Here is a 20712-nt window from a genome sequence, read left to right on the forward strand (position 1 = left end):
GTGCAGGTGGCCACCGCATCCGTTAGGCTACAGAAGGAGCCGCAGAGACACAGGTAGTTCTGGTTCAGATACCTGTGCGGACGTAAAATTGTCCGTTAAAGTAGGGAGGATTAAGGTAGGCAGGTGCGTATGTCAACTGACATTCCACGAGCCATCGGAGGTTTCCTTCAGGTGTCTGGAACCAGGACACAAGTCATGGGACTGCAAAGGCCCTGACAGGAGCAAATGCAGCGCCGAAGACCATAAGGCACAAGGCTGCACGAGTCCACCCATTTGTCTGATTTGTTCCAGGAAATCCGTGAACAACAGGCACCCAACGGGTGGTCCAAGATGCCCGGCCTTCAAGAAAGCCGCAGAGTACAAATCACAGTGCAGGTAACGCAGTAGGGGACGGATATCGCCAACATAGCGGACCTACAATCGAGTTCCCGCCGGCAACGGCAATGAACGACGGCTAAATACCCCGTCCAGGAGTTGGTGTCTTCTTCCTATGAGGGCTTCATGGTCGCCAAGGTAAACGGGGTTTTCTTCTGTAGCTGTTTTGCGCCTCCGCCGTGGTTGATCGAGCAGTTCATGCAGATGCAGCTGCGTAGAATGGGGAAGCCTTTTCATGAACCAGCGGGGTCCGATCCTGCTAGAGGCACTGGCCATACTAGATGTTGACCTGGCTGTCGGTACTAAAAGTACCTTTAGTCGGAACGGTGCGGAGTCGATAATTGACGTTACTTTTTGTAGTCCTGTCCTAACAACTAACTCGAACTGGAGAGTAGACAATAGCTTCACTCACAACGATCACCTGGCGCTTTGCTACAGTATCGACTACAACAGCAGCAGGCAGCGGGTAGAGGAAGAGGCGGCTAGGCCAAGGTCAAGCCCTCGCAGGTGGAAGACATCATACTTCGCCTTACCCCTTCAGGGCAGGCGCTCCGCCGTGAGCGAAACCTACTTGGTTTAGACGGCGACGAGCTGGTAGCGGTGCTCTCGCGTACATGTGTTGCGATCATGCCTAGGTGAGTCCACCATAGAAATAGGAGGCAACCGGCATAAACAAAAAGCGATTGCGGACCTGCGTCACGCCTGCCTACGAGGTAGGCGGCGGATGCAGCGAGCACGATCTGAGGAAGAGCAAATCGAACGATGGGAGGTGGTGGTCGCTGCAAAAACCGCGCTGAAGACCGAGATAAGAGCAAAAAGCAAAAAGGCCTGTTTTGAGTGTCTCTGTCAGAAGCAGTCGGTTACAAAAACCGCCGAGATAGTGCTCCAGCGTAAGAGAAGGGGGATTCGCTACTGTGCAGTAGTGACTATGGATGTAAGGAATGCGTTTAATAGCGTAAGTTGGCCAGCTATTGTCGATGCGCTCTTGCGTCTGGGGAAAACCGGGTACCTGTTCAAAATTCTCGGATGTTACTTCCAGAATCGAGAACTAGTTTACGACACATAGGTGCGTCGGAAGTGCTTTCACATAACCTCAGGAGTCCCGCAAGGTTCCATGCTGGGTCCGCTGTTATGGAATGTCATGTACGACGAGGTGTTGAGGTTAGAGTTCCCGGTGGGTGTGGAGATCATCGGCTTCGCTGACGATATTATACGCTGGAAGTCTGCGGTGAATCGATCGAAGAAGTGGAGTTGACTACTGCTCACTTGATCAAGGTTGTGGAGGCGTGGATGAGATTCAAGAAACTGATGTTGGCTCACTACAAACCTGAAGTGGTGGTTGTGAACAACCGAAAGTCGGAGCAGCAAGCGGTGACCAGTATAAGGCGATGGCACTATCAATCACTTCGAAGCGCTCCTTGAAGCACTCGGGTAATGATGATTGACGATAAGTTTACCTTCGATAGCCACGTTGATTACGCCTGCAAAAGAGCCTCCAAAGCTATAGTGGCACTGTCCCGGATGATGTTCAATAGCTCTGCGGTGTATGCCAGTAACCGCAAGATTCTGGCTAGTGTCGCTACGTCCATACTCAGGTATGGCGGTTCAGCTTGGGTCACGGCGCTAAGTACCGAAAGCTACCGTGTTAAGCTGGAAAGTACTTTTAGGCTGATGTGCTTGAGGGTTGCGAGCGCTTACCGCACCGTGTCACACAATGCGCTCTTCGTCATCACTACTGGTATGCAGGGATGGGAACACTCACTTGCAAAGAGTTACACTCACTTGCAATTTTCTCAGCTCAGAAGCATGCAATCAAGAAACGATGTATGAACTACTTTTGCTTTGTGGTTTTGTCTAAAAGTATGCCGAATAAAGTAGAGGTCGCACACGCATATCAAAGTCGTGGCAGAGCGGTGAAAGCGACTTTCCACGAGGTGAGTGTAATTTACATTCCTCGTGGAGAGTTGCCTTCGCAGCTCCCTCACGATTTTGGCATGCGTGTGCGATCCCTACTTTTTGCCTTTCTCGTACAACAAAGTTGTACCGAAAGGCTATCATTTCACTCCAAAAATCAATTTTTGATAGAAAGCTCAGATTATCAAGTCTTATATATCAATCGACACAGCTCGACGAACTGAGCAAATGTCCGTCCGTATGTGTGTGTGTGTATGTGTGTGTGTATGTGTGTGCTAATAATAGATCAAAGAAATGAGCTTAAGTTTTTCCTAGTAAATGTCAATTGATTGTGCCGCAACAAGTTTCATTTGATAGGGAATAGGTTGTAGTTGAACGCTATTGAATTTGGTTTGGTTATTTCAAGCCATTTCAGAGATATTTGAAAAACTTTGCGAACTTCCACAAATAAATATTTTTAATTCCCACGTTCCCATTTTCCAAGCCTAGACACGAACGCTTCTTGGACACCCTAAAATAATTTACCTGCGTTGTGAATTTAACTCTTATTTTTTTAGATTGACAAAATTGTAACAAAAACCATTTTCTGCTATAGCCCAACAGTAGATGTAGTAAATTTAAGTTGCATATTCAACGGAGTGGTTTTGAAGTTATATTTCAAGCTCGAAAAGTAGTGAATAGGGTACGTTGGGGGAAGTACTAGAATTGAAGTAATGAGCTGAATTTTTGTACGGTGAGAAGGTAAATTCTCCGTTTCTGCAATGAAATCGTGCAAAAAGCGTGGGTATTATGATTCCTTGCCTAATTTGATGCTGTTTGAGCAAAACTTTGGGTAACTGTGTTGTTGTTTTCTTCATTTTTTGCAAACATAAACAACACAGTAACCCAAAGTTTTGCTCAAACAGCATCAAATTAGGCAAGGAATCATAATACCCACGCTTTTTGAACCATTTCATTGCAGAAACGGAGAATTTACCTTCTCACTATACAAAAATTCAGCTCATTACTTCAAATCTAGTACTTCCCCCAACGTACCCTATTGTACACCTTTTGAAGTAGCATTTTTTAAGCGTGTGCGTTGTAGCAGGTAAGGGGCAACCGTAAATTACGTCACATTTTGAGGGATATCTGCAAAATGTGATAATAGGAAGCAATCAGTGAAGTACTAGATTGAAAGTAGTGAGCTGGATTTTTGTATGGTGAGATGATCAATTCTGCGTTTCTGCAATGAAATGCTGCAAACAGCGTGGGTGATATGATTTCTTGCCTAATTTGATGCTGTTTGAGCAAAACTTTGAGTAACTGTGTTGTTGAAGTTGCAAGAAATAAATAATACAACAACACAGTTACCCAAACTTTTGCTAAAACAGCATCAAATTAGGCAAGAAATCATATAACCCAAGCTGTTTGCACCATTTCATTGCAGAAACGGAGAATTGATCATCTCACCATACAAAAATCCAGCTCACTACTTTCAATCTAGTACTTCACTGATTGCTTCCTATTCCGACACATGTTTTAGAGAAACAATGCAAAAAGTTTGACTGCAAGATAAAAGGGGGTTGAAAATAGACAATTTTTGTAATTTGAGGACGTCCCAAACATATTAGTATATTTCGTGGGTCGTGTGCTGCATACATCTCGGCGATTAACTTACCGCTTACCGAGTTCTATTTAGTACACGATACACACGAATAAACAAATTAACAAAAAAAAATATGCCAAAAACTCAAAAACAAACAACCAAGACTTGGTCCGTATGTGTGTGTATTGGTGTGCTAATAATGCTAAGCAAAGAAATGAGCTTATGTTTTCCCTAGTAAATGTCAATCGATTGAGCCGCAACATGTTTTGTTTGATAGGGAATAGGTTGTAGTTGAACTCTATTGAATTTGGTTTGGATATTTCAAGCCATTTCAGAGATATTTGAAAAAGTTTGCGAGCTACCACAAAATTAACACTTCTCATTCCCACGTTCCCATTTTCCAAGTCTGGACACGAACGCTTATCGGGGACCCTAAAAAAATTCACCTGAGCTGAGAATTTAACTCGCATTGGTTTAGGTTGACAAAGTTGTAGCGAAAACTATTTTCTATTAGCCCAACAGTACATGTAGTAAATTTAAGTTGCATATTCAACGGAGTGGTTTTGATCTATTTTAAGCTCGAAAAGTAGTGAATAATAATTCATTATTATTATTGTACACCTCTTGATGTTGCATTTTTTAAGCGTGTGCGTTGTATCAGGTAAGGGAGCGATCATAAATCACGTCAAATTTTGAGGTATATCTGCAAAATGTGATAATCCCGATACATGTTTTGGAGATACAATTCTTTATTACACCAACGATCCTAACCTCAAAATGACTGACAATTCTCAGGTCATTTTGACAGATGTAACATGAGTATGAAAAGGATGGCAACAAGATAGATAAAGTAGAATATACACTGAGCGAAAAAAACCAGCGAAATTCATAGAAATACCTTATGAAAATTTGCTATAACTAATTCTTATGGATGACATAAGAATACTTTATGAAAATTGATCGTGCTTACTATGACAAATTTCATAAGATAGACTTATGAAAAGAACAAAAAATCTTAAAATGATGCAGACTGGATTTGATCCATGAACGCCGGGATCACCAAGCCCTTATTTTATCCACACGGCTACCGTCGCTTGAGAATACTATGTTGCTAAACATGAATAAAAGCCAAGCTGTGAGACGATTTTACGTCATAGAGTGACCTTATGAAATTCATCCGAATCATTATGAATTATTTAAAGGCCATTATGGAAATCTTAAGGTTATTTGGCTGAGTGTTTGATCCATCTTTTTCGTTCATGTGTGTGGTATGTCAAAATGACCTCAGAATTGTCAAACATTTCCATGGCTAGCTTTGTTGGTGTAATAAAGAATGCAAAAAGTTTGATTGCAAGGGAAAACGGGGTTGAAAAATGACATTTTTTATGTAACGTAATTTGAGATCGTCCCAAACACATTAGTACATTTTAATGGGTAGTGTGCTGCATACATCTCGGCGATTAACTTACCGATTACCTGGTTCTAATTAGTACACCAAGAAAAAATTCTACTCAGTGGCTGAGATAATCTTACTCAGAAATCGAAAAATCGATTATTTTTCTTTCTCGTTTTAGCTAAAAGTGGGACAACCCGTTGCCAATGAGTTGTCCCACCATTAATGGAAACTGAGCAAGAAAACAAAGGATTTTTCGATTTCTGAGTGAGACCAACTCAGAAACCGAGTAAAGTTTTTTGCAGGTGTACACGTTACGTATAGTACACATATTATTGTAACATTTTTAAGCGTGTGCTTCGCTCAGGCAAGGGAGCAATCGTGAATCACGACACGCTTTAAGAGGTACTCACAAAGTGTAATAATCCATGCACACATTTTGAAGATGAAAATGTTAAAATGTTGACGTAGAGGGAGAAAAGTTATTTAGAATGGAAAATTTTAATGTGACGTAATCTATGAACGTCTCGAACATATTAATATATTTAATGATTCGTGTGTTGCATACATCTTGGCGATTAACTTACCTACCACTTAACGAATAAATGTACATTTGTCAGGTTCTACCAGGGTTGGTAACCATCTGTTTCGTCACCGACCAACGACGAAAGATTAAAAAGTCCGTCAGCAAATAAAACTCCGTCACTTGCATCATCACCAGCGACCGACAAAGAAACCACGACGAGGATGAACCGAAAATAAAACAGGGAGCTATAGTTTTCGTCATTCTCTTTTGTCTCCTTTTGCATCGACGAAAAACGAACATGTTTTCGTCACATGGCATCCGATTGCAGACGAAAGGCGAACCAGCCAAGCTTTCATTGGAGACTTGGCCTCGGTCTTTCGAAGCTGTTGAATTAACTCTGATGGTATGCTTGTTGCGCTGCCAATCTGAAGGTTTTTGGTTCGATTCCGAATGAAGGCGGGTTTCATTTTTGCATTTTTTTTTTCTGGTCAGCCATTCCCGTGTGGCTGATTATTCGTTCGCCTGCCCTGTTCGGTGCAAGCCACTCAACGAAAATGCCAATAAAGAGAAACGGCAAAACTTTTTCGTCGCGACCAGCAAACTGACTGACGGTGTTTGAAGAAAAATATTCAAGAGCTGCTGACTCAGTGACGCAAACTTTTTATTTCCCGTTGTGATTATGCTTCAGCCGATGACTATTAAACAACCCTCTAATTACACGGTAAAAATTCTGCACGCTGGATGTAAGGGAAAAATCCTTTAACCCTTTATAAGGCAGTGGCAACTATATTGCCACCTTATACACATATTTTTTTCTGTTCGTTTAGAAATTTTTTACAACTTCTGTTTTAACTGATGGACACATTAGGCCTTTGTGAACACTCATGATTTTTTTGAGCCATAACAAATATGAATCGGCTTTTTTAGAACAAAATGTCTCTCCAAAAACATCCATTTTCGAGTGTATGAAGGTTTATAAGCTCGAAATTCTGTTATGGTGAGCGAATAGAAAATCGAATGATGGGGAATGAAAGGCCTATGTTCCTTTTACTTGTGGACAAAATTTCAACTTGATTGCTTCATTATCATTAGAAACTCAGCCTTTTGAAAAAATGTACTATAATAAATGGGCATGTACTAAAATTGCCATAACGTCCAAAATAATCGACCAATCGAGTTCAAATCCACACAAGTAACTCATGAATATTAGGGCAATAACCTGTCAAAAAATCAGCATGATTGATTAACGCATCACAAAATAACAACATTTTAAACTTTGTTGACAAAAAGTTGAAATTTAGACCAATTTTTTTCATACAAAATCGACCATCGAATTTTTTGAAAATAAAAACGTTTTTGTTCATTACACCACATGTACTTTATATTCCAATGTAGAACGAGTGAATTCCGTGCCTGGTTCTCTCGGCCTTATAAAGGGTTAACTATTCAACATCCCAATCAACATGATTAGAAATTCTTTTCCTTTTAAATCGCAATGCTGTCAGTTTTGATTTGAGAACCAAAACAAACCCACCGAAGAAATTAACTGAAAATCACTTAGATTTGCACTTATGTACGAAGCAATACAATCCAAAGTGAAAAACTGTTGATTTGGTAATGACTGTTTTGGGCATGAAAGTAAATAAAAATGACAGGTGGTACACTCATTGCACAATTATGGGTCACACACAATTATTAGTCACTTTCCACTTTAATAGATAAATACTAATTAATTGCAAGCTTTTGTTAGCTATTATTATTTTTCGCATATAAGCTGATTTGTTTTGTGTCACTATACGTATCGCACACGGGCTTATTACGTCAAAACATACATGTTTTCAATATTTTTTTTGTTCGGCGCAAAACTAGCTGTCAAAGTAACGCTTCGATTGTGAATATCGGACAGTGCGTGCGCTGCTTTCGTAAGCTCTGTAAAAGCGAGATTTAGTGATTTTCAAGTGTGAAATGGTATTGTCACCAGAACAAAGGTATAATTTGCGTTCTAAATGTAGAAATTCATGTGACTGCAGCTAACTAAAGCTTATTTCAGGCAAAATTTAAGTGACTCATTATTGTGCCAATGAACACCGAAAATCACACAATTATGGGTCACTTTTTGTGCAGCATAATATTGACAGGTTTGAGTACATAGGCATTGCATACTTTTAGGCGTTTACCGGTGGTTGTGTTGGAGATTTTGTCCCAATTTTGAAAAATTGATTCCAAATCGTGAATACACTCATTGCACAATTATGGGTCACTCAAGGAACAACCATTTCATAATATGAATCGTTTTTCATACAAAAATAACACTTTTGTTCGCGAAAATTCGCTCCCAGCAGGAAAAAAGGTCGTTCGAGAACCTTCCAATTTCAAGGTGTAGAACATTCGAGAACTTTTACTTTGCCCAGAGCACGTGTTTGAGCCTTCCAGAATATTCGTTTTTTCTTGGTGGTCGTAATTCGAGAATGTTCTGGAATAGTCTACATTTAGGCGTACCCAGTATAAATACAGGCGTATTGCCGAGAAGCCAATCAGTTGCAAATTAAGTGTGGACAAGTTACAAGCGTTCGCGTGGCTTGAACAACGCGAAGTGAAACAATCCAAAGTGTAAATAGTAGCAGAGAGAAAAATAAAGTGAAAGTGTGAAAGTGATACCCAGTGTTATTCCTACCATTCCGAAATCCCATTTCTCTTCTGCCGTGCTATACCCAATACCCCGTGCCAATACAGTCCAGTGCTTTCGCCTAAAATTTCTTGCGTTCATTGCCGAACACAATTTGGTCCTTCGAGCCGGATAACGATCCGGTAGTGTGTAAAAGCGTTCCGCGTGGCTTGAACAACGCGGTAGTGTGTCGTTTAAAAAGCGTACCGCGTGGCTTCGACAGCGCGGCAGTCCGTTGTTTAGAAGCGTGCACGTGGCTTCAACAACGTGCTGTGCAGTGAAGAGCGTGGACGTGGCTTCGACAACGTCCGTATCCGTGTCGGTCCGCGAGTGTAAACCTCGTCGTCGCGTAGTGACTTCATCCGTCGTTCCGGAATTCGTGTGGTACCAATTCCATCCGGTCCGACAAGCGCGTCGATTTTCGTGGTATCCCGAGTGAGTCCGCCGTCGCGTAGTGCTACTTTCCGTCACTCCGGACATTCTGTGATAGTGTTCCACCCGTTGTGACAAGCGCGTCGGCTCTCAGCCAATAGACGGTTGATTCCATCGTCGCGTAGTGCTTTGTGTCCGTCGCTTCTGAATCTTCAAGTGATTTCTTCCATCCGTGGCGACACACGCGTCGGTTCCAGTGATCGTATCCAGTAAAGCGAAGTTCCCGTTTTCCGCCGTAGTGTTGGGCATTGTATCCATCGCTTCTGATACCGTGCTACCTTCCATCCGTTGTGTCAAGTGCAGCGGAATCCCTGTCTGCATTTCCGTTGCTGACCCGTGAGAGACTCGATTAAGATGCCGCCCAAGAAAACACCAGTGAAGAAGGTTCCAGAAGCAGCTGTGGATGGAGAACTGAGAGCGCTGTTCCTAAACCGTGGGGCTGCTCAACGAAATGTTAGCAGAATCCAGACCATCCTGGAGCGAGCCGAAGCAGACAACGTCGAGCTAACCTCAGCCAAGATAAAAGTGTACCAACGAAGCGTCGAAAATGCCCACACCGAGTATACCAGATTCCATCAAGAGACCATCGCCCTGTCCCCGCCAGACTATCTAGAGGAGCAAGAAGAGTGTTACCACAAGTTTTTGGACCTGTACGAGGACGTGTCTGTGCTGCTCGAGAGCTGGAACGAGAAGTTTACTGCACCCCCAACCCAGCATCCATCATGTGTCACCAACCAGCAGCCGATCATCGTCCAATCGCAATCCTTTGGTGCTCCATTGCCAACCTTCGATGGTCATTATGAAGCATGGCCCCGCTTCAAAGCCATGTTCCAGGATCTGATGCAGCGTTCGTCAGATTCAGATGCCGTGAAGTTGTACCATCTCGAGAACTCCTTGAAAGGTGATGCCGCTGGTGTGATCGACCTGGAAACATTGCAGGACAACAACTACCAGCGCGCATGGGACATCCTGGAGGAAAGGTTTGGAAACACGCGGGTGATCCTGGAATCGCATATTCTGGGTCTCCTGAATCTGAAGCGGATGAGTAAGAGATCGTCGAAGGAACTCCGAAGCCTCATTGATGAATGCACCCGCCACGTGGAGAACCTTTTGAAGCTTGGTCAACCGCTTTCAGGAATGTCGGAGTTGCTCGTGGTGACTGTGCTCACTCGTGCCTTAGATGATCAAACCCGTGAGTTGTGGGAGACTTCATTTGATCAGACTGAGCTTCCTGAGTACGAGCAGACAATCAAGTTCCTGAAACAACGATGCGTCATTCTGGAGAGATGCGAGAGCAGTGCACCCAAGGTATCCCTGAATCCCAAGGTCTCCAACCAGAAGCCGCCAGCGTCCAAATTAATGCCTTCCAAGTTATCCAATGCAGTGTTCGTGTCGTCGGTGTATGTGTGCGATTTCTGTTCTGGACAGCACCAAAATTTTAAGTGTTCCACATTCCAGAAACTGTCCGTGGATCAGCGCCATACCAAAGTCAAGAAGTTACACCTGTGTTTCAATTGTTTAAGAAAGGGGCATCGTAGCTTAGCGTGTGCCAGTGAAAAGTCGTGTATGAAGTGTTCAAAGAGGCATCACACGCTGCTACATTTCATACGCAAGATGGCTCAACTAAAGCGCGATGATATACAGAAGCCTTCAAAGGTCAGCCCAGTATGTGCTTACCTAGTAAGCAGTCTGCCAGGCCATGACGTCCAACCAGTGCCGGTTGGAATGTTGACGAAAAAACGTCGACGATTGCCAACAAATGGATACACAGACAGTCAATGTCGACCAGAATCCCGAGTAAGTTTTCCAGCCATTAGTAGAGGCACTGACTTCCTTGGAGGACAGCAACAACCAATGACAACTGGAATTGGAACTGTATTCCAACGGGCGGGAGTATGTTCGCGAAAATTCGCTCCCAGCAGGAAAAAAGGTCGTTCGAGAACCTTCCAATTTCAAGGTGTAGAACATTCGAGAACTTTTACTTTGCCCAGAGCACGTGTTTGAGCCTTCCAGAATATTCGTTTTTTCTTGGTGGTCGTAATTCGAGAATGTTCTGGAATAGTCTACATTTAGGCGTACCCAGTATAAATACAGGCGTATTGCCGAGAAGCCAATCAGTTGCAAATTAAGTGTGGACAAGTTACAAGCGTTCGCGTGGCTTGAACAACGCGAAGTGAAACAATCCAAAGTGTAAATAGTAGCAGAGAGAAAAATAAAGTGAAAGTGTGAAAGTGATACCCAGTGTTATTCCTACCATTCCGAAATCCCATTTCTCTTCTGCCGTGCTATACCCAATACCCCGTGCCAATACAGTCCAGTGCTTTCGCCTAAAATTTCTTGCGTTCATTGCCGAACAACTTTCATTATTTTTATTTTATATTCTCTTCATTGAAACCCCTTTTTATTGTTTTAAACAAAAATCTGCTTGTAAAATTCACTTCAGGCGGTGAAAATTACTAAAATATTGGTGAATAATGAAAACCACAATAATGGGTCAAAATTGGCTGTGTAACAATTATGGGTCAATTTGTTGCCTATTATGGGTCACTCAAGAGGAATCGGCTCAACAATAATGTTTTGTCTATTTTTTCAATGAATGATCACTTATTCTCGATAGATCAACTATAGTAGAATCTAAAACTGGTCTCAAACCTCTTAACGAATCGTGTATTCACGATTTGGAATCAATTTTTCAAAATTGGGACAAAATCTCCAACACAACCACCGGTAAACGCCTAAAAGTATGCAATGCCTATGTACTCAAACCTGTCAATATTATGCTGCACAAAAAGTGACCCATAATTGTGTGATTTTCGGTGTTCATTGGCACAATAATGAGTCACTTAAATTTTGCCTGAAATAAGCTTTAGTTAGCTGCAGTCACATGAATTTCTACATTTAGAACGCAAATTATACCTTTGTTCTGGTGACAATACCATTTCACACTTGAAAATCACTAAATCTCGCTTTTACAGAGCTTACGAAAGCAGCGCACGCACTGTCCGATATTCACAATCGAAGCGTTACTTTGACAGCTAGTTTTGCGCCGAACAAAAAAATATTGAAAATATGTATGTTTTGACGTAATAAGCCCGTGTGCGATACGTATAGTGACACAAAACAAATCAGCTTATATGCGAAAAATAATAATAGCTAACAAAAGCTTGCAATTAATTAGTATTTATCTATTAAAGTGGAAAGTGACTAATAATTGTGTGTGACCCATAATTGTGCAATGAGTGTACACGATTCGTTAAGAGGTTTGAGACCAGTTTTAGATTCTACTATAGTTGATCTATCGAGAATAAGTGATCATTCATTGAAAAAATAGACAAAACATTATTGTTGAGCCGATTCCTCTTGAGTGACCCATAATAGGCAACAAATTGACCCATAATTGTTACACAGCCAATTTTGACCCATTATTGTTTTCATTATTCACCAACATTTTAGTAATTTTCACCGCCTGAAGTGAATTTTACAAGCAGATTTTTGTTTAAAACAATAAAAAGGGGTTTCAATGAAGAGAATATAAAATAAAAATAATGAAAGTGTTATTTTTGTATGAAAAACGATTCATATTATGAAATGGTTGTTCCTTGAGTGACCCATAATTGTGCAATGAGTGTAGAAAGTGTTTCGCTTCGATTCGCACCTCATTATCAGATGTGTAGTAGTGCAGTGGTAATGCAGAAGACTGTGACTCGCAAGGTCCTGGTATCGAATCTTGGTGTTGCGGTGGTACACTTTTTTATTTTTTATTTTCAAATCAAAACATTGTCAACAGTGAATTGAAGTGCACTTCCAGTAAAACTGAAGAGGCATTGGATGTTCTTTTTCAACTGATATTTAGATGATAACAAACTGTTCGGACAGTAGTGCGAATTCAAGTGCCAATCTGTTCATACCAGAGTGCAGATTTTTTACCGTGTATCACCTACCGAGGAAAATTTCTACTTAGTCACTGGGTTGATCTTACTCAGAAAGCCAGAAATAGTTTTTGTTTTCCTACACTGAATAACGGCTGGTGGTTGAAATTACTATGAGCCATTTTACGAAGTGACAACAATGTTGATGTTGATATCGATTTTCGCGGGTTTGGACGCTATCTCCTGCTAAAAACGGCTCGTAAAATGGACTATTCTGCAGGAATAATTCAAATATATACATCGCCACTAAATTTGTGCAGACTGAGTTTCGCTTCAATTCAACAGATAAATACTGTCAATTTTATAATTGACCCAATTTACAACTAACCCTTTACACTGAAATTAATTTTGTTGAGAAAACTAACTGAAAGAGTGAAAGACGGCTTGCGGTAATGACCAGCATAAAAATGATTTAAAATTTACCATGGCAAAAAAGGTGATCATCGTCCAACAAACGCTTGTTGTCTGCGTTTTGTTCCCTCTCATATTAACTCGTTCTATAGCCGAGCGGTAGCATGCGAGCCAGTTGATCTCAAGCTTGTTGGTTTGAACCCAGTTGCCAACAGATTTTTTGATTAGCGGGGTAACATTGATTGGCTTGACCGACCTCATGAAATGTTCATGGATCATTTCCAGTATGCTTCATTTTAAGTAATCTACACAATGAATTTTCATGAGGTATTCTTATGGCTTCCATATAGTTATAGCAAAAGTTCATAAGGTGTTTTGATGAATTCCGTTAGTTTATTCGCTGGGTGTACTAAATCGATATCCCTGATTTCGAATATGCTGTCCAAAGGATCCAAAGTCATACAAATTATGTACTTTTTTTGTCACTGTAGTATTAAAACCGTCTAAACTAATAACGCCTTAAGGTAGGCAAACTTTTAGGGAATTGAAAACCTTCTTTTAATAAATCGTATATTTCATCAACCCGGTTACAGTCGCGTCGTGTACTGAGTACACGCACCATGAAAAAAGCACATTTGTGGTACACAGCGTGAGCGTGGTGTCGCTGAGGGTGGCTGAAGACGCGACTGTTCGAGGGTTAAGAAGGATCACTTTCGTAGTGTGCCGCGCTTGTTGATGAGAGTGAAAATTTTCGCTCCCGTCATTTATTTTTAGTTTCATTTTTCATCAAATTTTCCTTTTTTCTCAATATTGAATGTTTTTGATTCCTGTATAAAAAGGACCAAAAATTTTGTTTTGGGACTGAATCACCTTCCTCAGCGTCATGCTCAAAGTACTATTCTTATATAAGATGATGGTAACGATTTTCGAGCTTTCGGATATGGATGGGATAGTTCATTTTTTCAAAATTGATTCATAAAGTTACACTCATAGCACAATTATGGGTTAGGTACCTACTCAAGAAGCAATCATTTCATAATCGATTTTCATACAGAAATAACATTTACATTATTTTTATTTTACATTCTTATCATTGAAACTCCTTTTTATTGTTTTATATAAAAATCTTCTTGTAAAACTCACTTTAAGTGATGAAAATTACTAAAAAGTTGATGAATAATGAAAACTAAATTAATGGGCCAAAATTGGCTGTGTAACAATTTTGGGTCAACTTGTTGTCTATTATTTATTTAGTTACTCAAGTTTTATCTATTTTGTTAATGAATGATCACTTATTCTCGTTAGATCAACTATTCTTCATTGCACCAACAAAGCTAGCCATGAAAATGTTTGACAATTCTCAAGTCATTTTGACAGACAACACACATGCACGAAAAAGACGGATCATATATTCTACTTTATCGACATTAGTGCCGTCCTTTTCATGTTCATGTTGCATCTGTCAAAATGACCTGAGAATTGTCAGTCATTTTGAGGTTAGGTTCGTTGGTGTAATAAAGAATAGTAGAATCTAAAGCTGGTCTCAAATCTCTGAGGACAGACTTGTTAGAATCTCAAAATGGCCGCCACAATGGCCGATTTTGGCACCTACTCACGATTTCGAGAGCACAAATCTCTTTGTAAACAAAACCAGCGCAGCTGACATTTTTATTTTAAGCATATTACAAGTGAGCAAGAACAAAATAATAAAATGCACTGTTGTTTAAAGCATGCTTCTTGAGACTTGTGCGTCTGAAGTTCTGATGCACAATTGTAGCGGGATTTCGAGACGTTTGTCCTTAACGAAGCGTGTTTTCATGATTTGAAATCAATTTTCCAAAATTTTGACCAAATCTCCATCCACCCACACCACCGATAAACGCCTAAAAGTATGCAATGTCTATGTACGCAGAACTCTCAATTACATTACATATATGCTGCACAAAAAGTCACCCATAATTGCGTGATTTTCACGCAACAATAATGAGTCACTTAAATTTTGTCTGAAATTAGCTTTAATTAGCTGCAATCACATTAGTTTCCACATTAGGAACGCAAATTATACCTTTATTCTGGTGGTGATACCATTTCGTACTTGAAAATCACTAAAGATCACTTTTACAGATCTTACAAAAGCAGCGCACGCACTTTCCTATATTCACAATCGAAGCGTTACTTTGACAGATGGTTTTGCACCGAACAAAAGTTTTTGAAAATATGTATGTTATTATTGGAAATACTGTTACATGAGAAAATATTAAGAAAATTTGCTGAAAAACTATGAAAGATACCCCATTTTACTGTATATTTTTGGTTTACCCTTGAAGAATCTAATTGCTATAACTATTACAAGTTCAAGCTTCTATGTTGCAGGAGCTAGAGAACGTATTCTACGAGAAAGGCACTATCACCGCTAGGTGGATTAATCTGGGTTTTTCGACAAACTTTTAGACAAAACCACAAGTGACGGATTTCGCGCCAACTCGAACAAATGTTGGCAGCACCCTCTCAGATTACAACGAAACTTTCTTGGTGTGTAGACCTTGCCCAGATAAGCCACTTTGCATACTCATTTTTCTAATTTTTTTTCTCGACTGACTTTTGAAAAGAGCTAAACTTTTTTTATGGATTTTTTAAAAATGTTTTTAATCAAAAAATGACTACTCCTACAAAAAAGTGTTGTATGGGTGATTATCACAAAATAAGTCAAATTTTAAGAAAAAAATACTGAAAAAAATCCAAAATGAGCCCTACACTGAAAAAAATCATTTCTAAAAATTCAAAGTTGATTTAAAAAAAAAACACCATTTTTGATTTTGATGAAATTTTGTCTCAAGACAGGAAATTATGTTCCCTACCAACCGTCCATACATCACAAGATAGGCACTTTTAAGGAAAAAAAAGTTTTTCTAACAAAAACTTTTTCTTGTTCGTATGATTTTTTCTCAGTGTATTTTGTTATCAACAATAAAACCAGTGAAGGCCATAACAATCCCAGAATCCAATGAAACTCAATTTTCTAGGAGATTTTGTGTTATTTATTCAATCATTTGGAAGGGTTTTCCTATACATAAAAAACTTCAAAATATTACAAATGTATTTTCTTAGGAAATGTAATGTTTGATCGCAATATGTATTGAAGTGCACTTTTAAATATACAATTATTTATAATTATGAATTTTTCAAATATATATATATATATGTGTCTTAGAGCCAATTTCAAACATGTTCTTTTCTATTTTTTTCCGATCATACTAAATATTTTTGGTTCATCTTCTGAATTAGAATACCTGTTTGCCTTTACTTTGTCGCCAGGAATAGGCAAAAAACTATGGAATTTCTGAGTGCCTGGTATTGTTTTGGCGTTATTATATATTTCTTCGAGATCTTCTGATATTTTAATGTACTGTTCAGTGGATACGTAACAGAAATTTAATTTAGTTATATTTTTATCTGTCTGTACAACTGCCCAGTTATAACTCTCGTGGAGTTGTTATGGTATTTCCATAATCTCGAGCAAGACTTGCTCTCGCCATTCGCTTGAGAGTGCCACCAATAGCATCACATGGACCTTTACCGTGGGACGTTGCAAAAAAATGCCATTCTGCTCTTAATGCATGCTTTGACTGGAATCTACATAGACTAGCAAAGTTCTTCTTATTTTTGTATTGTGATGCTGCCCCATCAGACATAAAATAAATTTTAGAAAAGTTCGTTAATTGTTTCATAAAATCTATCATTTTTGAGATGAACAACTGGACCGCAACTGTATCGTGAGCCATTACTTCCGATATGATAATGAAGCTAACATTTACAAGTTTATTATCTTTCATATAGTAAATTTCAAATGGGTGTATTGTTGCTTGCGAGTTGTTCCAATGATATCCTTGAGCAGCGTTTTGAATTATGAATGAATAGTTTTCAGAGAAATCACAAATCGCAAGAATTTCATCATCCTTTAATGTATCTTTTTTATTTCTGAGAAATGATGATTGTCGTTTATGAATAAAGTCGTGTGTTATAAGTTTGTCAATTTTATCAACAAGATACGGAACAAATTCATCAACAGGTTTAATAATCGTTTCTAAATTACAGCGATCAGTATTCAACCACTGCTGAAATATAATCTCTTCTTTGTCATTTGATTCTAATATCAATGTAAGTTCCTCTTCAATGTGTTCATTACAAGCACACTTTTCACAAGCACGGAAAAAGCAATTATCTGTTCTGGTGGAAATATCGCAAAGCATTTTTTGTATTATTTCATCTTGTGACACAATTCTTATACTGTTGAACATTAAATTTACATTTTCATGAATAGTACATATGCATACATTATGTATACCAGTAGAATCAAGTAAAATACAATGCTTTGGTCGCAACTGTGTAAATACTGTGAAACCAATATTCACAGTTTTGTACATATTTACAAAAATCATATAAGCCTCTTTGAGCGACATCATCAAAAGTCGTTTTTGAACTTGTTGTTTTTTTTCCATTTCGAACCTCAGAAACAAAATCATTTGTTCCTGGCATTGGCCTGCTGATATCATTATCATCAAAAAATTCTCTTACTATTTGTTTTGTATCGTCATCAATACCATGCCCCCTTCTTTTTTCGGTGGTACAAAGAATACCCTGTTCATAAACAAGATCCTTCACCTGCCTCGCCATATACATTGGTGCGTTAAACTCTCTTGCGATTTTATTTACCGACCAAGACTTAGGAAGTACAGATAGTATTTTAATCTGTTCGCTTCTGTCAGTTGTAGGGTGATTGAACTTATCCTTTAACTGCATAATTATCTCGTCATACGCCTCCACTTTGCCAACATCCGTTGAATCTATTCCGAAGATATTTTTTCGAACTGCTTTCGTAATCTGCAATGATTTGTTTATGCGATATTCCATACTTCTCATGTTTCTAGATGAGATTGGCGATAAACTCAATGTTTCAGCAATGGTATTAAACTTCTCAATATTATGGGGACCCTGTAGTTGATCTGTTGACGGAATTGACTCCAATGATGGAATAGATGGTACCATATCTGTAAGATAAAAGTTAAGGTTAACAATATAATAATGAATTCAGTGGAAAGTTAATGATAGTTATTTATGCAACGAGTTGCAAAAATGATTTTTTTTCGCACAAGTAGTACATTTATCCAACGAGGCTTTCCGGGTTGGATAAATACGAAGAATACTGAAAAATGTAGTTTTGCAACGAGCTGCAAAATGAGTTATATAAAAGAAGCTAACACGTTGAAGGCTTACTTACCCAGCTCATGTTCGATTTGTTGACCACTCGTTGACGGTTCCGGTTCTGGAACATCATGATGTTGCTGCCCACTAAATGATGGTTGCATAGTTTCGTCGTTTTCATCCGAACGGCGTTTTTTCGTATTCGGGCTTCTGTTGTGATTTATCAATCCACGACATGACTCACAAATACTCATCGATTCGTCGATTTCATGTGTATATCCCATGGAATGAATTTTATCTATCCATCTTAATGACATGCCCCGTAGATTATGACGGTTGCACTTTGGATTGTTTATTTTTGCACTGCACTTGAATTTTGATTTATACGATTGATCCATTACTTTAATAACCAAAGAGAAGTAACACGTTGAATGATACCGATTCAATTTCTTGTTTTGTTCATATTTGCTTTAGGTACAACTCTTGATTTGTTTTTTCTTTTCGATTAGGTAGTTCGAATATAATAAATAGCCTTACCTAATATTAGGTAAGAACATGGGGTAGAAACGTTTGGGTAGAAATTACAGCAGCACGTATGAAATGCGTGTTCTAATTGTATATTGTTTCGTACTTCTAGAGTGCTGCTGCGTGAATATGGGTGCATTGCATTGTCGCATATGACACAATAAGTTTCATTGCATTTTGAGATTACTAGATAACCTTCATTGGTTTAGTTTGTTTTTAAAAAAAGACACTGAAAAAATAATAATTTGGACATGCAAAAGTTTTTGTTAGAAAAACTTTTTTTCCTTAAAAGTGCCTATCTTGTGATGTATGGACGGTTGGTAGGGAACATAATTACCTGTCTTGAGACAAAATTTCATCAAAATCAAAAATGGTGTTTTTTTTTAAATCAACTTTGAATTTTTAGAAATGATTTTTTTCAGTGTAGGGCTCATTTTGGATTTTTTTCAGTATTTTTTTCTTAAAATTTGACTTATTTTGTGATAATCACCCATACAACACTTTTTTGTAGGAGTAGTCATTTTTTGATTAAAAACATTTTTAAAAAATCCATAAAAAAAGTTTAGCCCTTTTCAAAAGTCAGTCCAGATAAATTTTGAAGAAACTAAGTATGCAAAGTGGCTTATCTAGTCTTGGTGTACATACCCAGAAAGTTTCATTGTAATCTGAGAGGGTGCTGCCAACTCCGAATACGATTTGGGGCGAAATTCGTCAAGTCAAAAGTCGTCCATACATCGTTTCTTGATTGCACGCTTCTGAGCTGAGAAAATAGCAATTGAGTGTAACTCTTTGCAAGTGAGTGTTCCCATCCTTGCTGGTATGGTGCCTATCGGTATCCTTATCGGGAGGATAAAGAGTTCTTTGGAATTCGTCGCATACGTATGCCTCTGTATGACTGCCAGGTTGGCCGTCATGACGAAATGGCAGCGTGCGTGGGACAGTTCCACCAAAAGAAGGTAGACCCATGGGTTGATACCGAGGGTAGACAGTTGGGTATACAGGCGCCATGGGGAAGTAACATTCCACCTGACTCTGGTCCTTTCAGGCCATGGTTGCTTCCGACAGTATCTACGTCGGTTCGGCCATGCGGGTTCTCCCGAATGTCCGGCTTGTGCTGGTACATATAGAGGAAACGGCGCGGTGGAACACGTTTTTGCACAATGCGTGACCGCCTGCTTGCCACATGCGGGAAGGACACAACTCCGGACTATCTTGTCCAGAAGATGTGTAGGGAAGAGGTTGTCTGGAATGCAGTTTCGACGGCTATCAGCTGCATCGTCTTGGAGGTCTCTATAGGAGGTGGCGCGTGGACTCGGAGAATGGCTAGTTAAGACGCGATACAAGAAGTGGTCCAAGTTTTCAGAGTCGGTTACGTAGGTCATACCGGTGCCCTGCGGCGGTATTAACCCTTACAGCGATTAAGTGGCCGCGGGGAGAAAATCCTGGTAGCGTTACTGTCGTGGCGTCGGTGAACTCTGGGTTGGATCCTAGACCGCGGATGGAAAGGGATCCCCGGTAAGGCCCGGGGCAGGTGGAGGTCCCACTGTCAGCAACTACTGCTGGTGCTAGCTGATAGGGCCTGAGTCTTCAGCAGGTCAAATCACGTTGCACGCAAGTATCAGTGCTTGGTGCTTGTGAAACAGTTTCGTCAAACGAAGCTTAAAACAAGACTGATGAAAGCATTCTGGAAAAAAAAACCTAATAGAAATGAAGTAGAACTGGTAGTAAACTTTATATGCTCACTTTTGCAATTCTTGAACGTATTTGATCACCCCTGAAAGTTTTCAACGGTTACGTCTTGGGTTACGTCTGTTT

The 20712-nt window shown here is 39.6% G+C and overlaps 2 protein-coding genes across 3 annotated transcripts in view; one reads left to right on the top strand and one right to left on the bottom strand.

The window, feature by feature from the left end:
* LOC109410204 (angiopoietin-2) overlaps positions 1-20712 on the bottom strand; it is an 842481-nt gene that overhangs the window by 75212 nt on the left and 746557 nt on the right. The window lies entirely within an intron of this gene.
* Positions 9245-10412, top strand: LOC134286208 (uncharacterized). Its single transcript, XM_062847792.1, has 2 exons — positions 9245-10290; positions 10349-10412. The coding sequence occupies exons 1-2, from the start codon at positions 9245-9247 to the stop codon at positions 10410-10412; spliced, it is 1110 nt and encodes a 369-aa protein (XP_062703776.1).

This window comes from Aedes albopictus, chromosome 2 (genome assembly GCF_035046485.1).
Source record: "Aedes albopictus strain Foshan chromosome 2, AalbF5, whole genome shotgun sequence".
In the NCBI taxonomy this organism is placed as follows: domain Eukaryota; kingdom Metazoa; phylum Arthropoda; class Insecta; order Diptera; family Culicidae; genus Aedes; species Aedes albopictus.

Coding starts and splice junctions, on each gene's coding strand:
- LOC134286208 (XM_062847792.1), top strand. CDS start 9,245: ATGCCGCCCAAGAAAACACCAGTGAAGAAGGTTCCAGAAGCAGCTGTG. Junction 10,291..10,348: donor GCAGTGTTCGTGTCGTCGGT/GTATGTGTGCGA, acceptor TCCACATTCCAG/AAACTGTCCGTGGATCAGCG.